General features: G+C 47.6%; 1 protein-coding gene across 17 annotated transcripts in view; it reads left to right on the top strand.

Annotated features, from left to right (window-relative positions):
- Window positions 1-24,503, top strand: part of LOC108410090 (TBC1 domain family member 14) — a 239,441-nt gene that overhangs the window by 200,049 nt on the left and 14,889 nt on the right. For 15 of the 17 annotated variants that reach the window (XR_012131897.1, XR_005054293.2, XM_073238028.1 and 12 more), the window contains 9 exons: window positions 5,677-5,795; window positions 7,345-7,427; window positions 8,646-8,763; window positions 10,692-10,798; window positions 15,350-15,430; window positions 16,293-16,387; window positions 19,175-19,246; window positions 19,976-20,104; window positions 22,556-22,665. Coding sequence is in view for 15 of the 17 variants with exons in the window: in XM_073238028.1 (XP_073094129.1) it covers window positions 5,677-5,795; window positions 7,345-7,427; window positions 8,646-8,763; window positions 10,692-10,798; window positions 15,350-15,430; window positions 16,293-16,387; window positions 19,175-19,246; window positions 19,976-20,104; window positions 22,556-22,665 (914 nt within the window). In the remaining 2 variants the exon portion in view is untranslated. Of the gene's footprint in view, window positions 1-4,121; window positions 4,142-5,676; window positions 5,796-7,344; window positions 7,428-8,645; window positions 8,764-10,691; window positions 10,799-15,349; window positions 15,431-16,292; window positions 16,388-19,174; window positions 19,247-19,975; window positions 20,105-22,555; window positions 22,666-24,503 lie in introns of those variants that run through there. The other 2 variants (XM_036992820.2, XM_036992751.2) reach the window with 2 other exon arrangements.

The raw sequence follows: 24,503 nt of genomic DNA, 5'->3' as shown, positions 1-24,503 counted from the left end.
AGCCTGGGCTGGGTTATCAGGCCACCTTCCATGGCTAGCCCCCGGTCAGGTGCAGCAGGTCTCTTTTGCTGCTGTCTCACAGGTGTTGGTCTTGTCTTTGCAGCAGGATGATGCTGACCCAGGGCAGGGACTGTGGCCTACTGAGATTCTAAGTGGCTTGAAACTTTTTTGACATGGGCATCCCCCCTCTGCCATGCCCATTAGACAATTTAAGTTGAGACTCAGTGCACAGATGTGACTAGATACAGAACCGAAACAAACTGTCCTTACTCTGTGCAGTCTGTATTTTTCATTGTTTTTTAAAAAAATGCTGCTGTGACCACTTAAACTGAGTTGCCACTAGAACCTTGAAGACCCCTGTTCTCAGGTCCCTCTAAGGTTGCGCGGGGTGTCCGCACGGTCACTTAATGGGTGACTTATACTGACGAGCCTGCAAGGCTTTTGATGAGCACAGCTATGAACAGCATTCTTACTTGGTTTAAACCAAGAGACTTCAGAACTTGATCGCATAAGGGTCCCAGGAAGAGAAGAGGCTTTGGAATCATAACTTGGATTGAGGCTGGGACCACCCTGACGTTGCCGGGCACACAGAAAGGTTGCACACTTCAGTCGGCCCTTCGCAGTTGCTGTCATTTTATAGATGAGGAAACTAAGGCGTAGGGCAGTTAGGACTTCGAACTCAGTCTTCCTGCTTCCAGAGGCCGAGTTCAGTCACATTAGTGCTGACCATGGCATTGATCGTTTGCAGCTGAAAGTTGTTTCCCCAGGGACTTTTCATTCACTGCCTCCCCATCCCCACAAAAGGATCCTTAGAGTTCTTGTTTCTAAAGTTGGTTTGTGGGGTCAGAAAATGAGCTTTCTGTTGACACTGCTAGGTGGCTATGGGAGAACTAGGGTTGGAGCAGGACTTGTAACAACTTCCAGGCCATTCATATTCTGAAATGCTGTTTAGGCTTTTGAAAAGGCTTTCCCTGTGATTTCAAGTATGGGCAGGCCAGGCTCGCTCTCCCTCTTTGTTAATCATGCAATGCTCTGTGTGATTAAAACATAAGTATGTGCCCTGCACCTGCACTTCGGGCAGTATTACAGGTTTCTGTCATGGTTCAAAGCTTTATTTAGACTGAATTTGAGTGATTAAATTGTTTCTGCATCCTGTCTGTGAGTGGCTCACATGAATCCTGGAGGGTGGCGGTCTGTGGTGATGTGGCTTCTCATCCGGCTCCTTCACTCCTCCGCTGGGTGAGTCCTTGTGGATAAAATGAGAGTTCCTGTGGCCAGGATTCTCACCTGGCCCTGCTTGACTAGCTCCCTGCACACGTGTGGGCAATACATGGCTGTGGACTCTATATAAAGAGCTCCACCCAGTGCCCTGGGCAACACGGTGGGAGGGATGCAAGGCTGCAGGAGGGCAGAGCAGAGGCTGGAGTGGTGGCAGGACCAAGGACAGAGGCCCAGAGGATGCTGTGCGGGATGGCTGTGCAGGGAGGCCCCAAGAATGGCTGTGCAGGACAGCTGTGTGGACAGAGGGGCTCAGAGATCAGCTGTGCAGACAGAGCGGCCCAGAGGCAGAGACCGGCTTGCTGCCTGCAGACTCGCTCTGAGTGAATGGGATTTTAGTGACTGACCTGCCACCTGGAAATAAAGTTGGGTACAACCCTTTCACCCCAAGAACCTTTTGCTGTCATTTTCTTTGGTCACACTGAATCCATAGCGAACTTGCCTGGGGCTGAAACCCATTGGCAAGACAGTCGTGGACATCTCTGGGCCTCCCCACCTTCCAGGCTGTGACATGGGGATGCCGGCCCCCTCTCTGAGGGCTGGGGTGAAGGTGGAAGGGTGCTCACGCAGTGTATAGAGCCCATGAAGAGAGCTCAGCTCTTAGCCTCGGCTGCTGCTGCTCTTGGTTAGTGATGGAGCTTCTGAGCTCCTACTGAAGAGACCAGATATTTGTGGTCATGAATGAAGGCATTTAATTCCTTTCACTTCTTTTCATATCTGTGCTGTTTGCAGACTTTGTGGGGCTCCTTGATTGTTTTGCTTCAGAGTTTTTGTTTTGCCTAAGACAGTTTCAGTCTGAGAAGAAAAGGGTAGTGGCTGGGGCTCCCCTTTAGCCAGCACCCCCTCTGCGCCCAGGGCTGTCCTCCCTGCTTCACAGCCTCTCCCCTCTCTCTGGGTAGCCCTCCCCGGAAGCCTGTTCCCCATTTTGCAGATGTGGAAATGAGGCGCAGGGAGCTTAGGAAGTGCTTTACTGAAGGTCACAGCTGGGTCTTGGAGGATCTGAATTTGCTCCTAGACCTGTCTGGCTCCAGAGACCACACTTAAAAGGAGTCAGTGTTTTTTCTCTGTGAAACTGCACACCTGTTTGTTTGTTTATTCACAAAAGAGGTTGGGCCTGCTCAGAGTGGTGCACTGGCAAGTCCTGCAGTCCTAGCCCCTGGCAGGCTGTGTACTTGGGGGCCAGTCACTTCACTTTGAACCTCAGTTATCCTATCTATAAAATGGGGTGACAATTGCCATGCAGCTTGTTATGAAGATAAAGTGAGACAATGTGTGTAAAGCACACAAAAGCAAATGGAAACGAGCACCCAAATTCTGGGACATTTAACTTTGGGGCTCAGCATCTCTTCCTTGGCACATAGTTCATTAGGCTGGGCTTGGCGGATAGATAGCACATTATGGGGCATTCGTCACCAATTCTTGTTAAAATGCAACATGCTGCAGACTTTTTCTCAGCACAGTTTTTGGAAGATTTCCTGTAAAATTAAGGATTTTGACATCCAGGTGCCGGATTTGAAGCTTCCTGATGGCTGATGCCATGTTAGGTGGCAACTGAGTACCTACCTGCCCTGTGTAGGTGCTCAGAGGATTGATCAGTGAAAAAGCAAGCACGTTTTCTCAGTTTTGGGTGGAGTCACTTTAGTGGAAGTTTTTTTGGTTTTTTTTTTTTCCAGGAAAAGTCCATTTTATAACCAAAACTATACATGACATCAGAGGCAAATTTGCTGCTATTCCAACACACATCTTGCCATTTTAAACAAACTATCTTAGGTTAGTTATATGCTCTTTTTGCTTTCATAAGAAGACAGATTTACGGAAAATTTTCACCACATCTATGTTCAGGGCTCATCACAATCATGCAATGGGATAAGTCTTCAGGAGTTAAAAAAAATCTAAGTTATCCCTGCAGGACTTAATAGTACAATGGATTCATTTTAAAAATCTTCAATACACTATTTGATTCATAGACTGGATTTTCTCCATTATTGTACCGTAAATAGCAACAGACAAGTGGGTGTCTTTTCATCTTGGCACATGGTGAATCAAATCATATGTGACATTAGCTCTTTCATCCCTTTTAAAATTTATATCTTTTGGGTCACATGTAGCAGGAATACATTATATTTTGACATATATGTTTAAGAATATTTCCCAAAAAATTAAGTCAGTTTTTAATTTATTTTTTGTTTGTCCATCTTACTACACTGTTGAACAGTCACTGCAATGGAGTGGGAGGGGGGACCTGATAATATGGGTGAATGCAGCAACCACAATGTTGCTCATGTGAAACCTTCATAAGATTGTATATCTAATGATACCACAACAAAAAAAAAGGCAGAATAGTATTAAATAAATAAATGGCCATGTCTCTCAATCTATGTTCACCACATACCTTATACAGAGTACGAACATGCTGATGGGGGATCAAAAGTATCTGTCTCACATTAAGTTTCTCAGTATAAATTAGTAAATAGGTTTGGGGGTTGGAGTTTTTCAGTTTGGGTTTTTTTTTTTTTTTTGCATTGGTCTGTGAGTTTAGTCCATACTAATGTGCCTGTGAGAGATGATTCCATTCTCAATGTACTCACATATCAAGTTTTCACACCAGCAGAACCTCAGACAATGATTGACCCACATCATGTTCCTTTTGCAAACTGAACATGACCAGCCAGCCTTCCTTCACCCGACAGATACCAAACCTCACTTGCCTGAAGAGCGCAGAGGGTGGGAATGAGAGTTTTCCCAGCATTCTTCACAGATGCCTGTGGTGCCCTATCAAGGTCTGCCCCGCCCCAACACACACCCGGAGTCGCCGAACCCCACGCCAGCCCATCCAGCCCCCAACCGCACCACCAAACACAGGGTGAGCATCCACACGAGGGGCAGGAAACGCCAGTTCGCCACATCCCTGACATTTTCCATGTGACCTTGAGAAATCACATAACCTTAATTATTTTGTCTGTAAAAATGGCACTTAATGAAGACCAACTGTACCTAGAGTCATAGACCTGGTTTAGGAACCCTTAAAGTCCCTTCCAGTTACAGGACCTGCCCCTTCACCTGCTAATTGTCTTTCATGAATTATGAATTCTCTGGGTTTTTCCCAAATGCTACTATAAACATACCCGCACTTACATAGTACATGAGAAAAGTGGTATAATTTTATATTTTCCCACAGGTTTTCAAAACAAATCTCACAAGCTCAGGTAGTGGAACAGTTTCAAGTCAGCGTTGACCGTATGAAGAGACCTAGCCCTGTATGCCCAGGCCTATGGAACCTGCCGTGGTTCTCGGGGCACTCTCCTCATAGCCTATGTGTTTTGAGGAAATAAATTTTCCTTTCCGCTTTTTAGAATGCTCTATGGGCTTTTCTGGCTGTGAGAATAATTGCCAAATAATTTTGCAATAACACCCCTCCTGGCAGCTAGTGTCAATAATACTCATTTAGCAGCTAATCACTTTCCACTCATGATACTGCTCCTGTTGTGATCTGGAGTGGTTATGTAAATCTTAGGCTAACCACTAATTTGTTTGTCCTCTCTTCCCAGTTAGATTGTCTTCCCTCAAAATGGGGCTCCCCAAAAGCCTTGTCTATAATGGGCAAAAAGATTATACTGTTGTTTTTAAATTTTGTAGGAGGCTAGGGGTAACACAGAAACGTTATTTCAGATGCTAGACTCTGGGGTCAGCTCACTTGGTTCTGAATTCCTCTGGTTTGGTGCTGGGAATGTAGGTCACCAGGTGTGACTGAGCTGCTGTGGTTGCAGTCCATGGGACAAACTGGTGACCCCATTGTATGGAGGCTATGTGTGGCACAATTATTTGTGTAATAACTTGCAGAGATGACTTCATGCAGAGATGTTAAAGAATTTCTTTTTTTTTATATATTTAACCTTTTGAGAAAATGGAACAGCTTTAATCATCTTCATGCAAAAGATTTTTAACCCCTTCTTCATTTCAGAAATGATTCAGAGGCCTAACAAAGACAAAAATGCCACAGGATAGAAGGCAGTGGACTAGAAATTCAGGGTGAGAGTGGGTGTATGAGATGAAGCCAGAGGGTCAGATGAGCGCAAGAAATGGCTGTCACTCTGGGCTTCCTGCAATAATCAGTTAAAATTGACAGTATCCAGAAGACAGAAAACACACCTCTGACCCAGGAGATGATGTTTGTGGGTCCATACAGAGGGACAGCCGGGACAGTGACTTCCCCAGCAACCCGGGAAGTCCATAGCCCTCGTGTCGTAAAGCGATGGCCCGAGCTGCGCGGGGATAGGTCCGCTTCCGAGGAGAAGTACTCCCCGTGTATCGCCTCAGAGCGACTTTCTTGCTCTCAGAAGGGCTTCGCGATATCAGAAGTGGCCAGGCCTAGAGTCATCCCTGGTTTCTTTGTCCTAGGAATATGAAGACAAGACTGGACGACCTAGCAAGCCACCCTCTCCAAAGCAGAATGTGAGGAAAAATCTTGATTTTGAGCCACTTTCCACCACTGCGCTCATCCTGGAAGACAGACCAGCGTGAGTCTTAAGAAGAATCTCTCGCATGTTCGCTTTAGTAGATAAGTACAGTTTGCTGATGACCCTTCCATTAGCAAAGGACCAGGGTCACAGGAGGGGAGACAAGCACTTGTTAAAAATGCTGAGTTTCTCTTTATTCCCTAAATTAACATGTTGTATGATAACAGGAAATGACTAATTTGGAAACTGTCCTTTAAAAGAAGTTTGGACCAGGATTTTCCATTCAGGTTTTTCACTATAATTTAGCTTTTGCAGATACTTAAGTAGCTATTATAAATTATAGACAGGCTTGCAACTACAGAAAACACATGGCAATGTCCTGTAAAGTGGGTGGCTTGGAAGCACCCTGGGATCGCAGAGCCGTTCCTGTGCCGGCCTCCTGCGGTTCTTTGGGATGTGCAGTGAGCAGGTGGGGCGATCTTAGCCAGGCTTCCCTCTCCCTGAGCCTCTGTTTTCCATCCATATGGTGAGGAGGCCAGTGTTGATGCCTGGTTCATAGGTCGTGCTTGGAGACCTGAGTGGGGTAAAGGGATTGGTCGGTCATACCCGGCCACAGCTTATCTCTGGAAGCATTGTGTCTCCATAGAACACTGTGTTTCAATACAAAGATTCCACAGCTTTAAGAAAAAAGAGAGAGATTGTAAAACATTGGGCTGGAATCCCTAAAGTCTTTGCCCACCCTAAAATTTAAAATTGGTAAAATCTAAAGAAGAAATGTGTCGCCTCATGTTAATTCTTGGTCCTTGGAAATTTTGAATGTGTGGGTAGATAGGGAGAGAAACCCTGAAATGGAGGATTAGAAAGGCAGAGACTTGGCCAAAGCCCCCACCTGGTGAGGACCGGCCCTCGCGATGCCCTCAGAAATGTGCGCTGGGGGGAACTGTGCTGTGCTCTCCTCTCCTGCAGCAGACGGTCATCGAGCAGGACCCTGGGCTGTGGGTCACCCTGCAAGGAGCACGGGCAGCCAGGCCTCGCCACCTTCCGGTTTTCAAGTGTCAGCAAATTTACCAGCACATTTCTGAAAAGAGCATGTATTTTATTTTTGTAAACAGGGTTTGAAGTTGCACAGCAAGCTTAGATACTTAGAACTGTGGCATACATTAGTACGTAAAAACAAGACAGATGAACCACAAAGCTAATGTGAAACCTGCCAGGGAGTGCATCATACATATATGTAGTAAAAGTCATCAGGGTGCCCTGCTTTAAGGATAACTGTTGACCGTTATTTGTGTAACGTGGTCAAATCAAAGTTTGTTTGGAGACGGGGGTGAAAAAACACCAAAAGATTAATTATCTCTACTGGAATTTGGGTTGATTGTAATTTTCTTTTTTCTCCTAATCTTTATACTTCAAATTTCTTACAGTGAGCTTATCTTTTGTAAGAAAATACTTTTAGTTTATGAAAGAGCCGTGTCTTTGTCATCTTAACAAATGTAGTTATTGGTCTTTGAGTTTTCCATTGTTTTGGTAAATATTACCTCAAGTTTTGTTTCTCAAAGACTTGTATTTGATACTTTTAATGGTCAAAAATCATTTATTTTCTATCAAGAAATCTCCCGGCGAAGCCAGCTGAAGAAGCTCAGAAACACAGACAGCAGTATGAAGAAATGGTGGTTCAGGCCAAAAAGCGAGGTAATGGAATCCACACGCGTTTGGCCATGTAAGGCGGCACAGGATTTTGTGTCTTACTGGATAGTATCCTTTTGCCTTTTAGAGCCCTAGAACCTGAACTTTGGTGAATGCTTAGTATTTTGAGATTTATAATTTCCCATCCCAAACATATGCTTCTGGTAACTATCCATTCTTGGTAATTTTATTCAAAGTGATAACGCTTTGAATTTACACAAGAAAATATGATATAAGATAGAAGTGCTATGTTGGAGAAAGCTCCAGCCCACTACTGATGGCAGGTCTTCATCCCTTTCCAGGCTCAGTTTTCCTTTTTTTCAAGAAGATATGATTGGATTTGATAAAATCTCTTGTAACGCCTAGAAATCCTATGGATCTAGGATGTTTAAAAAGTGTATGTAATAAAAAAATGTGGGCTATCCATACAATGCAATGTTATTCAGCTTTAAAAAGGAAGTCGATTCTGACACCTGCTACAACATGGATAGACCTTGAGGACCTGCTGGGTGAAACAAGCCAGTCACAAAAAGACAGATCCTGTGTGATTCCACTTACGTGAGGTCCGCAGAGTTCTCAGAATCACAGAGACAGAAAGGAGAAGGGTGGCTGTGGGCAGGGGCGACGAGGGGGCTGGTGTTTAATGGGTGTGGAATTTCATTTTGGGAAGATGAGAAAGTTCTCGAGATGGATGGTGGTGATAGTTGCATAACAATAGGAATATACTTAATGCCACTAATTTGTACGCTTAAAGGGCTAAAATGGTTCATTTTATGTTTTATGTGTTTTACTACAATGAAAAATACAAAAAAAAGGTATATGTAAATTCGAATGCATGGTATTTCTCAGCATGGGTCCCTAAGAGTCATGGTGAAGCTGTGAGAAGGGAGGGTAGAGGTTATATGGGGAGGGAGCTTGGGCAGGGGCTCCTGGCAATGTTCTGGGTCTTTCTGGTAATTAGGGTTTTTCTATTTTGTGATAATTAAATTATGTTTTTATTTTTATACCTTTCTGTGTTATGCTAACTGGAAGATGGGTAATGCCCAAAAAGGCTAAACTCCATAGGGTGTGAAATGAGTCTTGGGAGGTGAAGTTTCACTACTGCACTTGAGTGCCATTCTCCTGGCGGTATTGCCGCCCGACTCTTTGAGAAAAATGACCTCGCTGGAAAATGGAGGATCAGTTAACAGACGTTTTCTTCTGGTTTTTAATTGTGATTTCTAGAGCTGAAAGAAGCCCAGAGGAGGAAAAAGCAGCTGGAAGAAAGATGCAGGTTGGAAGAAAGCATTGGAAATGCCGTCCTTACTTGGAATAACGAGATTTTGCCTAACTGGGAAACAATGTAAGCTGTGACACAGTGGGCCCTGCCACAGTGTGAATCGTGTCTTTCTAGGGTCTGCAGGTAGCAGCTGTATTAATTGTAGCTCATATCACAACCCTTGATGAAATTACGAACAAGGGTGAGTTGCTGTGGTCTCTTCTCCCCATCTTGGCTTAGCCCTCACCACTTCTTGCTGGGATGCTGTGTTACCCCCGGTTCATCTTCTGCTCAGCAGCCAGAGGGCTCTTTTAAAGCCCAAGTCTCTGTCACTTTCCTGTGTAAAATCATAGTAACTTCTAGGACTCCCAGTGTAAAAGCTGAATTCCTGAGCTTCGTGGACAGGACCTTGTGTGAGGTCGCCTCACCTTTCATCTCCCTTCAGGGAGCCTCCGGGCCTTTGCATGTTCTTCTCGCTTGGCCCAGAGCGCTCTTGCCCTGTAACTCCTTCCCCATCTGACTTCATTCTTTAAAGCTCAGCCTTCCGTGGGGAAAGCTTGCCCGCCCAGGTGACTGTAGAAGTCTCATCCATCTGCCCAAGCATCTGTCATCCTCTGCCTGAGGATGGGGACCTGGACTTCTGTGATGCCAACCCCCCAGTGGCCAGTTCCCAGCAGGGGCTGGCAGCTGCTGTCATCTTTACGTGAGCAGGGCTGCTGTAGGTCTTTCTTCTGTGTGTTCAGAGTGGGTAGGGCAGGGTACGGACCACGCACGGAGGCCGGCGGCTCCTTTTTGCCCCTCTGCCCCTTCCGTCATCAGGAGTGGCTGGTGAGCTCGTACGCATTTCCCTTCTGCTCTTGTCCCTTTCAGCGTGATGATGTTGGGGGCCTCACTTCTGGCACTTACCCAGGCATCACTCACTCTCATTACAGGGGGTCAGAAGGCCCTGTTGAAGATCCCACTGGGAAAACAAGTGATCTCAGAGTCTTTTCTAGGCAGTGTCTTTGATGGGCTGGACATGGTCAGGAAACACGCGTTTTCTCGAATAGGAGCAGTAACAAGAGGTGAGGTCCTTAGGACCTTGGCCAGTCCATCTGTGTTGCTGGTCCTGCACTGACCGATCCAGATTCTTCCACCCACACAGCAGCTGCCATTTAACTCATTGACTAGGAACCTGTGTTGGGTGTCCCATGCCAGGTGCCTTGTGCTGTATCCCACTTCAAACAGCCCTTCAGAGGGAGGGTTTCATCCTCTTGATGTTGGGATGATTCTGGGTCAGAGAGGAGAAGTCACTCGCTCCAGGTTCTACAGGTGAGGGTGGAGTTGGGGTGCGGACCCTGTTTCTGTAGCCCTATCCTGTGTTGTCTGCACTGGGCTGCACTGAAAAGCACCAGGGGAGTCTCTGGCAACTTAATGTTTGTTCCAATCTCCTGGCAGTTTGTGGTCATTGTAACCAGTAGGCCTCAACGACTTGTATGGTTCGGAATGTTTTGAGTTAGCAACACTCAGCCTCTCATCACCTGAGTGCTTCACCTGTGTGCAGTGCTGCAGGGGCCGACTGCTGTGCCCCTGGGCTCACCTCGCAGGTCCAGGGTCCGCCCTCCGCCTGCAGCCCTTGCAACCACCCCAGGCCCCACTGTCTGCAGCCCCTGTAGTAGGCCAGGTTGTTTCTTGTTGTTGTGCTTTCTGCTCAGAATGTCCTTCCCATCCCTCATCTGCTTAAACTGCTATGGTCACTTGGAATTCGGCTCCAGAATAGTGCCCTGGGCCCCCCTGATTGTGTCCCTCCCTGTTTATGCAGTGCCCTGGCACACCTGTCCCCGTCGTGGCCCAGGGAAAGGTAGTTGTTGATCTCCCGTCTCTGGAATGTTGGACTGTAAACTCTCTGAGGTCAGGGGCTGGGGTGTATGACTCTGCAGCCCCCACTCCCGGGGTTTGGAGTTAGGCACGAGCGGACAGATGCTTCTTCATTGCCAACAAACTCATAAACTCATGCTTCCATTTTTGTCCAGGTGGTGCTCTAGAAAAGTTCGAGATTTATGGTGGCAGGGAATCCCTCCCAGTGTGAGGGGCAAAGTCTGGAGCTTAGCCATTGGCAACGAGTTGAACATCACGCATGGTGAGTGGCTTGCATGCCCTGTGCCTTTTTCTGTCCCATTTGGCCTGTTGGGAAGAAATGCCACCCTTGCCATGGAGCTGTGGCCTTTGAGAGGCCAGCCTGGCCAGGAGCTCACACACTCACAGTTAAGTGCTTAACACACGGTCATTGTTGCTGTCCTTGAGGTTGGGGAGAGAGTCGGGAGGCTTGGGTTCACTCCCACATTCTGTGGTCACCTGGTGGTTCACAGCACCTTCCTCCTGACTCTTGTTGTCCTCCCTGAGTAGATGGGGTAGCACATAAGGGTCTCAGAGCTGCAGTGGGCTGAGGCATGCCAGGATCTGTAGAAAGCAAGCCTTAATGGGACATGAAAGAGGAAGAGAAGTGTGTATCTTTTTCTGGGGAGGCGTCTCGTTTGGGGCACTGTTGGCTTCTCGTGGCATTTTTCCCAGGCTGCTTCTGTATAGACTCTGTAGAGGGACGAGGTCCTGTGTGAGGCCTGGGGTCCTTAAGGATGCAGCACGTATAGATCTGGAAGGGTCGGTGGGAGCTGGGTCCAGCTTTCTTGGGGCATTAGTCTCGCCATCATATAGTTTGCATGTGTTTCTGTTCCACCAGCTGCGTTCACTGGATGCACCACCCACTTGGCCAGCACTCAGCCTGGCCAGGAGCTCACACACTCACAGTTAAGTGCCTAACACACGGTCATTGTTGCTGTTCACTTGTTCTCCCTGTCTGCAGTCCAAGCTGCAGGAGGACGGAGCTCCTTCCTCCTCCTCTGACATGAGTGCGCGGTACATGCTTGTGGAGTTGGTGGAGGACAGTGTTACCCCATTGGAAGTCTTTGAGTATAAAATAGGTTGATTTGTATTTTCTTGGGGTTCTTCTTCTGTTTATTTTGTAGGACCTGCCTCTTACCACATTACAGTAGCCTTGGCCAGGCGGTGTTCTCCATCTCGAGTGATGTCCGCTGGTGGGTGGATGGTGACTGGTTTCTGTCTAAAGTGACCTCATCAAAGCTCCATTTTTGACTGATCCACACCTGCCAAAATTTAGCATCTTTGCATGAGAATATGTATAGTACATTTAAATTGTGGAAATAGTTGTTTTTTCTTAAATTTTTTGTTAAGGTATTATTGATATACACTCTTATGAAGGTTTCACAAGAAAAAAACATTGTGGTTACTACCTTCACCCATATTATCGTGTCCCCCCAATACCCCATTGCAGTCACTGCCCATCAGTGTACTAAAATGCCACAGTTTCACTATTTGTCTTCTCTGTGCTACCCTGTCTGCCCCATGAACCCTCCACACCATGTGTACTAAACAATACCCCTCAATCCCCTTCTCCCTCCCTCCCTACTCCCCTCCCCCACCCCTCCCCTTTGGTAACCGCTAGTCCCTTCTTGGAGTCTGTGATTCTGCTGCTGTTTTGTTCCTTCAGTTTTGTTTCATTGTTACACTCCACAGAGGAGTGAAATCATTTGGTACTTGTCTTTCTCCACCTGGCTTATTTCACTGAGCATTAATATCCTCCAGCTCCATCCATGTTGTTGCAAATGGTAGGATTTGTTTCTTTTTTATGGCTGAATAATATTCCATTGTGTATATGTACCACATCTTCTTTATCCATTCATCTACTGATGGACACTTAGGTTGCTTCCCTATCTTGTCTATTGAAAATAGTGCTGCAATAAACATAGGGGTGCATATGTCTTTTCGAATCTGAGAAGTCGTATTCTTTGGGTAAATTTCAAGGAGTGGGATTCCTGGGTCAAATGGTATTTCTAGTTTTAGTTTTTTGAGGAACGTCCATATTGCTTTCCACAATGGTTGAACTAGCTTACATTCCCACCAGCAGTGCAGGAGGGTTCCCCTTTCTCCACATCCTCACCAGCATTTGTTGTTCTTAGTCTTTTTGATGTTGGCCATCCTTACTGGTGTGAGGTTGTATCTCATTGTGGTTGTAATTTGCATTTCTTTGATGATTAGTGATGTGGAGCATCTTTTCATGTGCCTGTTGGCCATCTGAATTTCTTCTTTGGAGAAATGTCTCTTCATATCCTCCGCCCATTTTTTAATCAGGTTATTTGCTTTTTGGGTGTTGAGACATGAGAGTTCTTTATATACTTTGGATGTTAACCCCTTGTCGGACATGTGATTTATAAATATATTCTCCCACACTGTAGGATGCTTTTTTGTTCTTTTGATGGTGTACATTGCCAAACAGAAGCTTTTTACTTTGATGTAGTCCCATGTGTTCATTTTTGCTTTTGTTTCCCTTGCTCAAATGCGTTCAGGAAGAAGTTGTTCATGTCTGTATTCAGGAGATTTTTGCCTACGTTGTCTTCTAAGAGTTTTACGGTTTCATGACTTACATTCAGGTCTTTGATCCATTTCGAGTTTACTGAAAATAGTTTTCTAAAAGCTTCCTTAGAAGTAGAGGCTTGGAGAAATTGCTGAGTGATTGTCTCACTCCTTGTTCTCGAAAATTTTCTTAACTGTCAGCGACTCTGTCCTAGCCAATTGAATGTAATGCGGAGTATTTGTGCATGTTTAATTTTTGGTTCTCCTTGATGCCTGGGTTGATTTTACTTAAATTAAAATCTTCTGTGGACCAGATCATAGTTGACTGGGCTAAATAGCTAATCAACTGCATGTCTTGAAAGTTTGACTAAATCCTGATTCTGTCTCATTTTATTTAAATTGTGTCTTTCTTGTTTGATTAGCTGTCTAATGCCAATTGCTCCCCAAGAACTGGTACTCAGGAAGCTGGGGCTTTACCTTCATACTGTCCACTCTCACCTATGCCCAGCACAGCTCTCTACACATGGAAGGCTTCAGGAAGTATTTGTTGAGTGAATGAATGAATGAATGAATGAATGAATGAATGCCACCATATCAGGTCCTACTTAGTCTCAGTTTTACTGCCCAGTCAGGCCAGTACAAGAATGTAAGTGATCATAAATTCCAGTTGTTGAGGCCCGGTGTTGTTTCAGATTCTTTACTTACATATTGTAAACACTGCTAACAGTCCTGAGGGGCAGGTATTTCACCTTTGGGCAAATTGAGTCTCCTGAAAAGGTCGGGCTGTGCCTCAGACCCTGCTGAGCGGAGGAGCCCGGATTCTAATCTTAGCCGTGGCCGACCCTGACGCCTGTGTTCCGATTTGGGAAGCTTGAGAGTTTTGCTCTTCGTTGTGCAATTGGAAACTCACTGAAAGTCGACCTGATAGTCCCACTAAAACTTCACTCTTAGGGAAGTCAGCCATGTACTTTGAAACTGGGTCTGAGAAGAAGGTGTATTTGCTATCTCGCTCCCCCATGCGAACACACCAGTAAAGCCACGGATGTATTTTTGGAACTCTGACCCATTTTACCACTAGGCTGCCAGCATCTTTGCCTTACCTGTCAAATACTTCATTTGGGAAGTGGTTCCAGGAGTTGGGGCCACACAGTTGTTTTCCTCCATCTCCTGCTTAAATGATCAAAGCTAAGCCTGCCTCCTGGAACCTGAAAGCAGGTTCCCTAGACCCTCTAGCCTAATGATAATATGAAGTTGTGTTTCCTAACTACACCCTCTTCTGCCCTGGCAGAAATGTAGGTTGTAAGTCAGATCCATCCCAAGGCTAGAGAAGGGTCATTACGCAAGATTTTACTTGTTAGGGCACAATGATGTTACTAGAATTTAGCTTTTAATGAAATACCACGCATGCACTGTCCAAAAGGCAGATGTGTTCTGCTTTATCTTACAAAAGTAATAATGGAAAAAATGAAGCAGTGAAAATTCTCTGGGTAGGTGTAATTAAAAGCCCTAGCGTTTGACAGAGATCCTTAGTGATCCAGGATGTTCGATGACCAGGAAGGGGGCAGCAGCCACCTAGGAGGTCCCTGGGGAGGCCATCTTCAAGCTTGTTTGTTCAGGAGAATGGGGTGTGGATATTCCCATGGAGGGCTGTGCATAACAGTAACATTTGTGAGCAGGAGTTACTGTTTTACTATTACCAAATTCCCCACAGAGAAAAATTACTGAAAAATGTCCTAAGTGTGAAGGAGATTCAGAGACTGTCTTGTGGGAGGCCTGCCTGGACAGTTCTCTGCCAGCAGGAATCTTTATTCTTTGAAACATCTGCCTGTTTTGCTTGCACCTCTACCCCACTTGCAGGCAGAAAGATAAGGCAGACCGGCAGCTTGTCTTTGTTGGGAACCAGGGGAGTTTCCTGCTGGTCTCCATTCACTTGTCGAATGGCTGTGTCAGCCCTGGTGCTCTGGGTTCACGGGCTCACCCACCAGGAGCTCAGTCAAGCAGAGGCATAGACTCATAAACCGGAACAAAATAGCTTAAAGGATGGGTTGTGTAAATACCAGGCCTGGTGGTTTTTGTGTATCGTTTCACTGTTTATAGACAATACAAGTACCTTCAGGCCAGGTTGAGAGGCATTGTTTACATAGCCTTAGTAAGTGTGCAGTCTGTAGCTGAGCTTTGAATATTCATAGGAGGCACTGGGGTATTCTGTGGCTTTGGAGGAAACGTATATGCACGTGATACTCACCCCAGGCTTTTCTTCCAGAGCTCTTTGACATCTGTCTTGCCCGAGCCAAGGAGAGGTGGCGGTCTTTCAGCACGGGAGGCTCTGAAGTGGAGAATGAAGGTATGTATGATGCTAAAACTGGTGGGCTACTTTGGCCAATTACGTATCTCATTATTTGTTATGTAAATTCATAAAAAATGGGAAAAGAGATTTTTTTTTTTAGAGCAAGCAAGTTAAAGAAAAAAACTTAAGAGAATATACCAGTTCCTGAGAGGTGCTGTGTCCTAACGTGCAGAAGGGGCAGTCATAATCAGTATCATTCCCTTATTTTACTTTTCACATGATTTCCAGTAGCTTGGCTCCCAGGATCCCTGAGTGCTGGAGGAGCATCAGAACTACTAACAAAGAGGCAGGGACATTGCGCATTTGCTCGGGCACGATCTGTCACGCTTTTAGAACTCCTGTAGAACCCAAGTTGGCCAAGGCGTATCTCTTTTACTGATCTTTCTTTTTTACTGTCCAGGTGGTATTGGAATTAGAAAAAATATGAGATCAGTTGTTCATATGTTGTTAGAAATGGTACATGCGAGCGTTATGCTGCGATAATGCCCATGTCATCTAAGTTTGCACCAGTGATTTTTAGATCAAACAAGGGAATTCCTTTGTGTATATTCCCCTCTCCTCGCTTTTTCTGGCTGTTGAGGAAAGGGAATATCAGATTAGATTTTGTTTCAGACTCCAGAAAATATCTAATGATGATCTAGGATTAGATAGGAGTTTTCCTTTTAAAGTCAGAAACCCTACAAGCCACTACAGACTGTGTAGGTTGTAATTAGTCCCACGTTGGTTCCAGTTGTAATTAGGCCCATGTAGAACTTGGGAGGAACTTCTTTTCCTTGTATCATTCTTACACAATGTCAAAACCTGGTAATTACTTCCCACCCCTGCCTCTGAAAGGTCTTGACTCTGAATCTTTTGATAGATGCCGGTTTTTCAGCAGCGGACAGAGAAGCCAGCCTGGAGCTTATTAAACTGGACATTTCTAGAACGTTTCCTAATCTCTGCATTTTCCAGCAAGTAGGTGGTGGTGATTTTTTGTTTTCTGTATGTTTTGTCTAAAATTCATGCTAGATGCTGAACTGCATATATTGGTAATCGAGTTTGAAACGTATTAGGGCCTTTCGGTGGGTGTGGGGAGGGTGGGTCTTATGTCAATACATTGAAACTTTACAAAATAAGCGGGGGGCAACTAACCGTCTCTAACAAATGTTTATCAGGGCTGTATGTCTGCGTTTAAAGGCAGCTGTGGTCTCCTTTTGAAATGTGTGTATCGGAATCCGCTGTCTGGCTGGCACAGGAAGGGTCCTGTTTGCCGCTCCGTCTGCCCAAGTTTTCCTAGATGCTGCTTCTGTTTTGGGGAAGACACACAGTGGCGCCCCCTCAGAGGTGGTCTTAGAGCGCTCGAGCCTGGTGGAGAAAGGGGAAACCTTGGCGGCCTTTGGCTGTGGGGTTGGGGCTTCTGAGCAGGGAGACCAGGGGAATGGGGACCTCACAGGGCGCAGAAATCAGCGATGGGGGGCAGGGTGGAATACTCTCTGTTGGGTGGCAGTAAAGAGAAGAGTGGGGTTTTCCCGTGGACTCCTGAATCAGTGCCGGCAGGCAGGACTCAGGGCTGCCAGTATTGGGGTCATCCAAGCAGAGATGTTTGAAGACCTCCTCTTCTTGTAGCGCACGGACATTCACCCAGCAGTCTTGTCGGGCCCCTTCCTCATCCCATCTATGGTGGTTATTGCCACTTCCGCTTCTGAAACATCTCGGACTGCCCCACCTCCGTCCCGCATTGTTTGTGCATCGCTGTGCCAGCCTCTGCACGCCCTCCCACCTCCTCCACCTCCATGTGCCCACCCCATTGCCTCCAGAATGGCCTCTGAACCCTCAGTCTGATCGTGCCATGCCCGTGCTCCAGCATTGTGCCTTGTGCACCCTGGGAACCAGTGAAGGATAGTAGGATAAGTCAGAACAAATCAGTTAAGTGGTCACCCAGAATAAACCAGGCACAGAGACAGAACAGTCAGACACTTGGGCTCTGCAGAAGCACACGTGTGCCCTAGCCCGGGGAGCCACAGTCTGCCCTCCTGGTAGCGTGGCGTGGGCAGAGGCGAGGGAGAGGGGGCCACGAATAGTGCCCTTGAGGAGGAGGCTCTCAGGTTGTTCTTGGAAGAGGTCTGCCTGACAGACCAGAGAGTGGGACAGACATTCCAAGCAGAAGGAGGTCTAGAATGGAAGCATCAGGCAGCTGATGCTTCAGGGGCTCCCCAGTTCCATTTGGGAGAGAAAACCTCACTGAAGGGGTGAACAGAGAGGACTGAGTCTGGTTCTGGGGACCCTGCTCATTAACTACTGGCTGCTTTGAGCCGGGAGGCAGCTGCAGCAGGTCCCGCTCTGGAGGAGGGCAGGCGTGGGGCAGAGCACGCAGCAAAGCCAGGATGGGGGGGCAGAGACCCAGAATGGTTTCCAGGGAGCATCTGGGGACTCAGCCTCCCTGCTGGCTTTGCTGCAGAAGGATGTGTTGTGGGGTCTCTTTTGGGGGGGTTGGGGACGGATGCAGAGGAGTCGGCATTTCTCTTTCCCTCTGGGTTCCTTTGGGTGTGTCTCCCTGTCAGTGGTTTCCAAAGTTGCAGACCTCCTAAGTGGGTGACAGGAAACAACCAAGGGCAGAGGCAGGGGAGAGCGTGGGGGAGCTGTGGCTGTCCCCGCCAGTCAGGGCATTTAAAATGGGGAGCTGCCCTCTACTGACACCATGTTTTCCTCAAAAGACATCTCGCCCATAGAAGGACAAAATCATGGTGGGGGAAAATCTCTTCAGTTGCAAACATTCAGCTGTAAGAAAAGTTCAGGTAGAGCGCTTGCTTTTCTCAGCTTGGACCAGGTACCGCTTGGTGACAGCCGACACTGCCGTGCAGGTGGCCTCCGGTGTGCCTCAGAGGGCCTGCCCTGCACCCCCTCACCCTCCAGCCCTGGGTGTCCTCTGCTTCACCCTCCTTCTGTCCTTCTTTGATTTGGAAATGCCTCTTCTCTTACTTAACATTTTTAATTTGTCAGAATGTGGTGGTTTGGGCCATGGCATTCTTTTGTAAGCCACATGTGGTCACCTGTGGAGTGACTTCCTAGTCACACACCATGTACACTTTCTATTCCTTTTGAAACTGTGGCCGCCTGGTAAATGTGGATAGTAAGGGGCTTCATTGGGCCTGAGCCTGACCTTTCACAAGTGTCCTCAGACCTGCCAACATTGGTGTGCAACACTTCTGTGCTTTCTTCTGTGCTCAATAGAAAAAAGAAATTCTGGTGCAAATTTTGCCTAGATGGGAGAACTGGGAGGATGTTTGGAATAAAGTGGTAGCAGTTAGGACTCAGACTTTGTATTTCCTGACCTGCCATACCAGAGCACAGGAAGGAGCGGACGGTGACAGGCCGGGTGCAGGGGCTCACCTGGGAGGTTGGGTCCCAGGGACAGCGCTGCCTGCTTTGAAGGACGCTCGGTACCTGGCTCTCCTGCTGGGCTCTGGAAGGGAGGTACAGCAGGAGCCCAGCTCAGGGTCTTTTCCTCGTGAGGCGCTTGCACCTGACCTCTACCGGCTTCTTTCACAGCAGCTTTGAAGACTGAGCTGCAGGCTGTCTTGTTAACTGCATTGGTAGTTCATTTGTTCACTGACGTAGTGTGAGCAGAGCTGCCAGCACCGCACTTGGCGACTAGCTGCTCTGCTGTAACCAGCAGGTGTGAGTCGCTACAGCAGCACGGGGTGTTCCTTGGCACTAACACGCCTCATGCATGTGTTGTTTTTGGTGTGTTGGTCCTTTCAGGGCGGCCCGTACCATGACATGTTGCACAGTATTTTGGGCGCTTACACTTGTTACCGACCAGACGTGGGCTATGTAAGTGCACTTTTTCAGTATCTTATGATGTTGTCATCTGAAGAGAAAGTCAGAATATTGCCCAGCACAGCTTAGCTGCAGATGTCCGGTTGAATGCCTTCCTGCATTTGTTGAGTATGAAAGTCTTGTGGCAAATGAGTTGCCTCAGTTTCCTTGAAAAGAAACTGATCAGACATGGCTGCTCTGAGGCATTAATCATATTTTAATCAGATTAGGTTTTCATTTTCTGCTTGTAATTGTTTTTTCAGCATTAAAATAGCCTTTAATAATGTTCCTCATGTAATTGTAGATTAATGATACAAAAAAAATAGCCTTTAGCAGTAACCATTTAAAAAGCTATGCTGCTGACGTTTCTGCGGCTTAGCAGATGTGTGTGTGCATGGCTTTAGATCTGACACATTAAGTTAGTCATATATTTCTATGGCACCAGGAAGTTACACATTCTGGAGGGCAGCGTTTTAAATGCCAAATTTGTAAGGAGGGGTTGGTTCAGGGTTTCTACGTGGGCAGAGCGGGGACTGTTGGAGCTCAGACTAGGTGGCTGGTGCAGCAGTTCTGAGTCAGGACAGGTCAGAATCCGTGAGGCTGTCCGTTCAGCTTGTGGCGGCGGTGGGTGGTAGCTGGGTGGGCCCCTCTGGCGTGAGGGCTGCAGGCCCCTCTGACCAGTGGAGGAGCTGCTGACTGTGGTGGTGACTGTCAGTTTGATACCCCTTTCTCTCCCTCCCGCAGGTTCAGGGCATGTCCTTCATAGCAGCAGTGTTGATCTTGAACTTAGATACTGCCGATGCCTTCATTGCTTTTTCTAATCTCTTGAATAAACCCTGTCAGATGGCGTTTTTCCGAGTGGACCATGGCCTTGTGAGTATCCCGGTGTGCGCCTTGGGTACTGTGTCTTCACACAGCAGGAGTTGGCTAATCATCTGTCTTTTCAGGGGAAAGAAGTATACATTTTCCCTCTACGGAGAGAGATTTAGAATAGGGAGCACTATGTAAGGTGGAGGATTATTGGGCATTATGTTGGAGTTTTAAACACTGTGGTTAATCACTGTCTGTATGCATTTCTTAGTGCATTCTTTCAGAAAGTAGTGCTGAAAATGTATTCTTTAAGTGAAGGAGGAAGGGTGGCTCCTGCACAGACGGACATACTCCATGTCAAAGCCAGGAGCTCGAGAGCAGTCTCCACATTTGGGTCGAGCAGAGAGAACATGACAGCACTGAACTCTGTGGCTGCTCATTGCCACGTGGGGGCCCTGCCTCATGCGGTGCGCTCATACGTGGGGGGGGGGTGTGAGACCAGCTCCTGCACTGGGCAGAGGCAGCGATGTGTCACTGCGCTGCTGTGAACACCGAGCGAGTGGAAGGTGAACACCAACAATAGTTGCCTCGGGAAGGCCCCTCACATGCCCCCGAAGGGGGTCCTCTGCTTGGCACTGATGAGGAAACGAGGCTCAGACATGAACCGTCGAGGCATACAGCTTGTAAGTAGAAGAGCTAAGATCTGGACCCCATTCTGCTTTGTAAGCCTGCGTTGCATCTGTGGCTCAGAAGAAAAGTCATCAGTTCAACAAGTCCATCAGTTTTTCAGTTGGCAGTGTCTGCGTTTGCTGATGATGTGTGGTGATCATCGCTAGTACTTGCAGACCAAAGTGATCTAGCAGTTTGTATCAGCTGGGGAGTATTTCTTCCTCAGGCAATACGTCCATTAAAAAAATGAAAGTATTTAAAGACTGCTTCTAAAGTGGTGTAAGGGGAAAAGTGTAAGTTGGCAGGTCCTTTTGGGAGACAGTCTGGTGTTGAGCAGCAGTGAGTGGCATTGATGATTCTACTCGTCAGAACTGATTCTGAGAAAGTCACAAGTGTGCACAAAGCATTACGCACACAGCCCGCTCTCATGTAATTACGTATTCTGTGCGGTGATTTGAAATTACTGTTCATTGTGAAAGTGGAAACATAAAGTGGGGTTCAGGGGAATGCACCATGGTCACTTAGAATCTGGTAACGAATTCAGTGTGATACTGATGTTTGCAAAGAACCAAACTGTCGAGTAGAAGTGCTGAAGATAAAATGCTAGTTTTTTCAAAAGGTATCTGAAATTAAACATACACCATAATAGCTACCATATTTAGCAATAAAAGGAAATGTACCACAACAATGATAGTGTTTATGGATGACCTTGTTTGTTTTTGTTCTAAGTTTTCTGCAGTGAGCATTTACAAATACTATAGTCATTGGGAAAAAATCTTTATATGTAATAAAATTACTTACATCTAAATACCTCCTAATTTTGAAGACCCCAGCTTCCTCTGTCGAAGTGTGATAAAAACTGTATTTCAGAATTTTAGCTTATATTTTTAGAGTCATAATGTTGAGTGGGCCCTTCTTTGCTGCAGGGTTGACGCTGGGGCGGGCGGCTGCAGAGGGGCTGTCCTGTGCCCTGGAGGGTGTGCAGCAGCCTTCCTGGCCTCTCTCCCCACTGGTCGGGGCAGCCAGAAGCACCTGCAGATGTGGCCAGAGGCCTAGGGGCAGCTGCCCCCACCCCCAGCCCCCGCCCTCTGTCGGGAACCAGTGGTTTAACTACATCCTCCACACACATGAGCAGACCACGTCTGGAGTTGCCGTCTGCCCACAGGCTCCCTGCCAGTCAGCGGAGGAGCAGAGCCAGGCCACCTCTCAGATGCATGTCGGCCCTCATCTAGTGGTGGCCGTCGCGCTGTTCCAGCACCACTGGCCTGCTCGGGGCAGTTCGTTCTGAGAACCCTCTAAGAAGTTGAGAAGAATGTGCCAGTAAACTACAGGCTAGGACCGCCTCCTCCTCCTCAGTGTTTCTCCCTGCCTGTCCTTGGGCTGTATTTGTCAGCCGGACCGTGTTGTCTGCGCCAGGACATCAGTGTTTCATTCCCCCTGGAAGTGCTCCAGGGTGGGAGTGAAGCATTTTATGCAGTCAGGCCGTTCCTGGTTCTTAGAAAAGAATGAGCCTGTAAACACCTAGCCTTTGGAGGGCCAGGCTTGGGTTCGCGCCCCAGCCTCGCAGCACACTGACGGGGCGCCTTAGTCAGCAAGGCCTGTGATGGCTCTGGGTCTCAGTTCTCTCGTCTGTGAATCAAAAATAATGAGATGTAGCTAGGGATGCTGTTACAGAGATTGTAGACCGTGCTTATTTAGAAATTGCCTGCATACAGTCAGAACTTGTTAGCAATTACTTAAGAGTAATCATTAGGGTCTAAAGGTATAGGTATAGTGACTTCTTTTATAGATTGGAAATATGTATTGATAAGTAGTTTACTAGTTTATTTCACATTGTCTCCCCAGATGTTGACTTATTTTGCTGCATTTGAGGTATTTTTTGAAGAAAATTTGCCGAAATTATTTGCTCATTTCAAGAAGAACAACCTAACTCCAGACATCTACCTAATTGATTGGTAAGAGTGCATTTTTTATGTGTTTTCTCAACTCCTGGTCCCCGTCTTTCGCTGTCCTCACTGCCAGCTGCTTTCAGGGCTCGGCCGAGCTCCCACATCCTGCCGTGCAGCCCTCCCTTCTGCCCTGCACCAGGGTTGCCCTTGGTTCTCCAGGCTCCTGCACTGCTGGTCGTCGCTTAGCACTGCCGGCTCTTTTCTGGTACTATTTATGACCCTCTAACTGGTCCTTCTGAATTCCCTCAAGAGGAGAAATGGTGTCTTGGACCTGTTTGTCTGCAAAGTGCTGTTATCCATTCATTAAGCAAGATGTCACCAAGCACCAGGCCTGTGCCAGGCTGTCTGCTAGGATCTAGAGTTAGGCGGGGAACAAGACACACATCTGCCTCTCTGGAGTGCCTGTCTAGAGGGAGACGTGTCCATGGATGGCTGTACAGCTGTGTTAAGTGTCTCTGAAGGAAGGGTTTTGGGACGAAGCCCTGGACACAGGCTTAGGAGTCAGAGAACAGAGAGGTTTTACATGAGCTTGAGCCCAGGCTTAATGTGAGCCTGTGGTGCTCCAGAATTAGCAGGGCCGTAGCAGTCGGGGTGTGGTGATGCCGGAGCCTAAAGCGAAGGGCGACGGGTGGGAGGCTGGGCCGTGGTGGGTCTCAGATGCCGAGCTGAGGAGCCTGGGCAGGATCACACGGGCCAGCGGGAGAGGCTGAAGGCTGTGCCCGGCTTGGCGCGGAGGTGGAGTGTATCCAGAAATGAGTTTTAGGAGGTGGGGGAGCCTGAAGGCAGAGACAAATCAGGAGGACAAAGACTAGGGCTTAAACTGAGGCCCCGGAGGTGGTGGAGAGTGGGGGGGTGGAGGGAAGCTGTGGGGCCCAGTGAAGGTCTTGAATGCTTGTGTAGGAGCAGGCAGAGGGTAGTGGGCGACTGACCAGGGCGCACCTGGTGTGGGCATGGCTGGTACCATGAGCTGCCATCAGAAATGGGGGCCAACGGCAGGGTGGTTAATGGATCTGGCTTTTGACATGGCTGTTTTGAGGTCCCTGCTGACATCCCAGCGGACAGATAGGAGGTTGCAGAGTCCAGCCAAGTCTTCGCACACAGGTGGTGTGCTCGCCTGAGGGGAGGGAGGGATGTCCCCCTGGAGAGTCCAGGGGCTTGGGAGACCGGGCAAGAAGGCTGGCGGCAAGGCCGGTGGAGCCAAGTGAGCGACGTCTCGGTTCACTGTGCTTGGAAAAGTGTGGTCCTGGGATCCTGCAGCCCTGGCCTAAGCCCCAGCCTCCCCCCTTACTTGTCTCATGGCCTTGGCGAGGGCCGTCAGCTCTCTCAGGTCGTTTCCTCGTCCATGAAACACGATGTCCAACCTCGCAGGGCCTCACAAGGTGATTGCCCGGCAGCCCGCCTCCCATCCCCCCACCTGCAACTCGCAGAAGGGGCCCTGCAGAAGGGAAGACGGCACTGCGCCAGAAAGGCGGCTCGGGCGTGCGCACTATCTTGCCTAGTGAATCTAAAACTGCTGGGAACAGATAGCTGGTTTGGTGGGGTTTTTTGCTCACTTTCTTCAGGAGGCAAATAACATAAGATAAGATACAAAGAACATCTGAAGTGAGGCTTGATCTCGTGAATAAAGCAGACTTGTTTGCACCCTTGGTGATGAGCCTTTGGGATTTTTGGCATTTGTTTCTGTCCTAAATCCAGAAACTGTTCTGACTCTGCTAAATTCCTAGAATTTTTGGGAACTAGGGTTTTAGAGATTAGAGCCAGAAGATGAAACCAGAAGTCCTGGTGTGACTGTGGAAAGTAAGCATCAGGCTGTGAGGGGACCACTGGTGGGGCTGCTGGGCTGG

The sequence above is a fragment of the Manis javanica genome, chromosome 5 (genome assembly GCF_040802235.1).
Source record: "Manis javanica isolate MJ-LG chromosome 5, MJ_LKY, whole genome shotgun sequence".
Lineage (NCBI taxonomy): Eukaryota > Metazoa > Chordata > Mammalia > Pholidota > Manidae > Manis > Manis javanica.
Note: the sequence above shows the minus strand (reverse complement) of the source record. Positions and strands in the feature narration are given on the sequence as shown.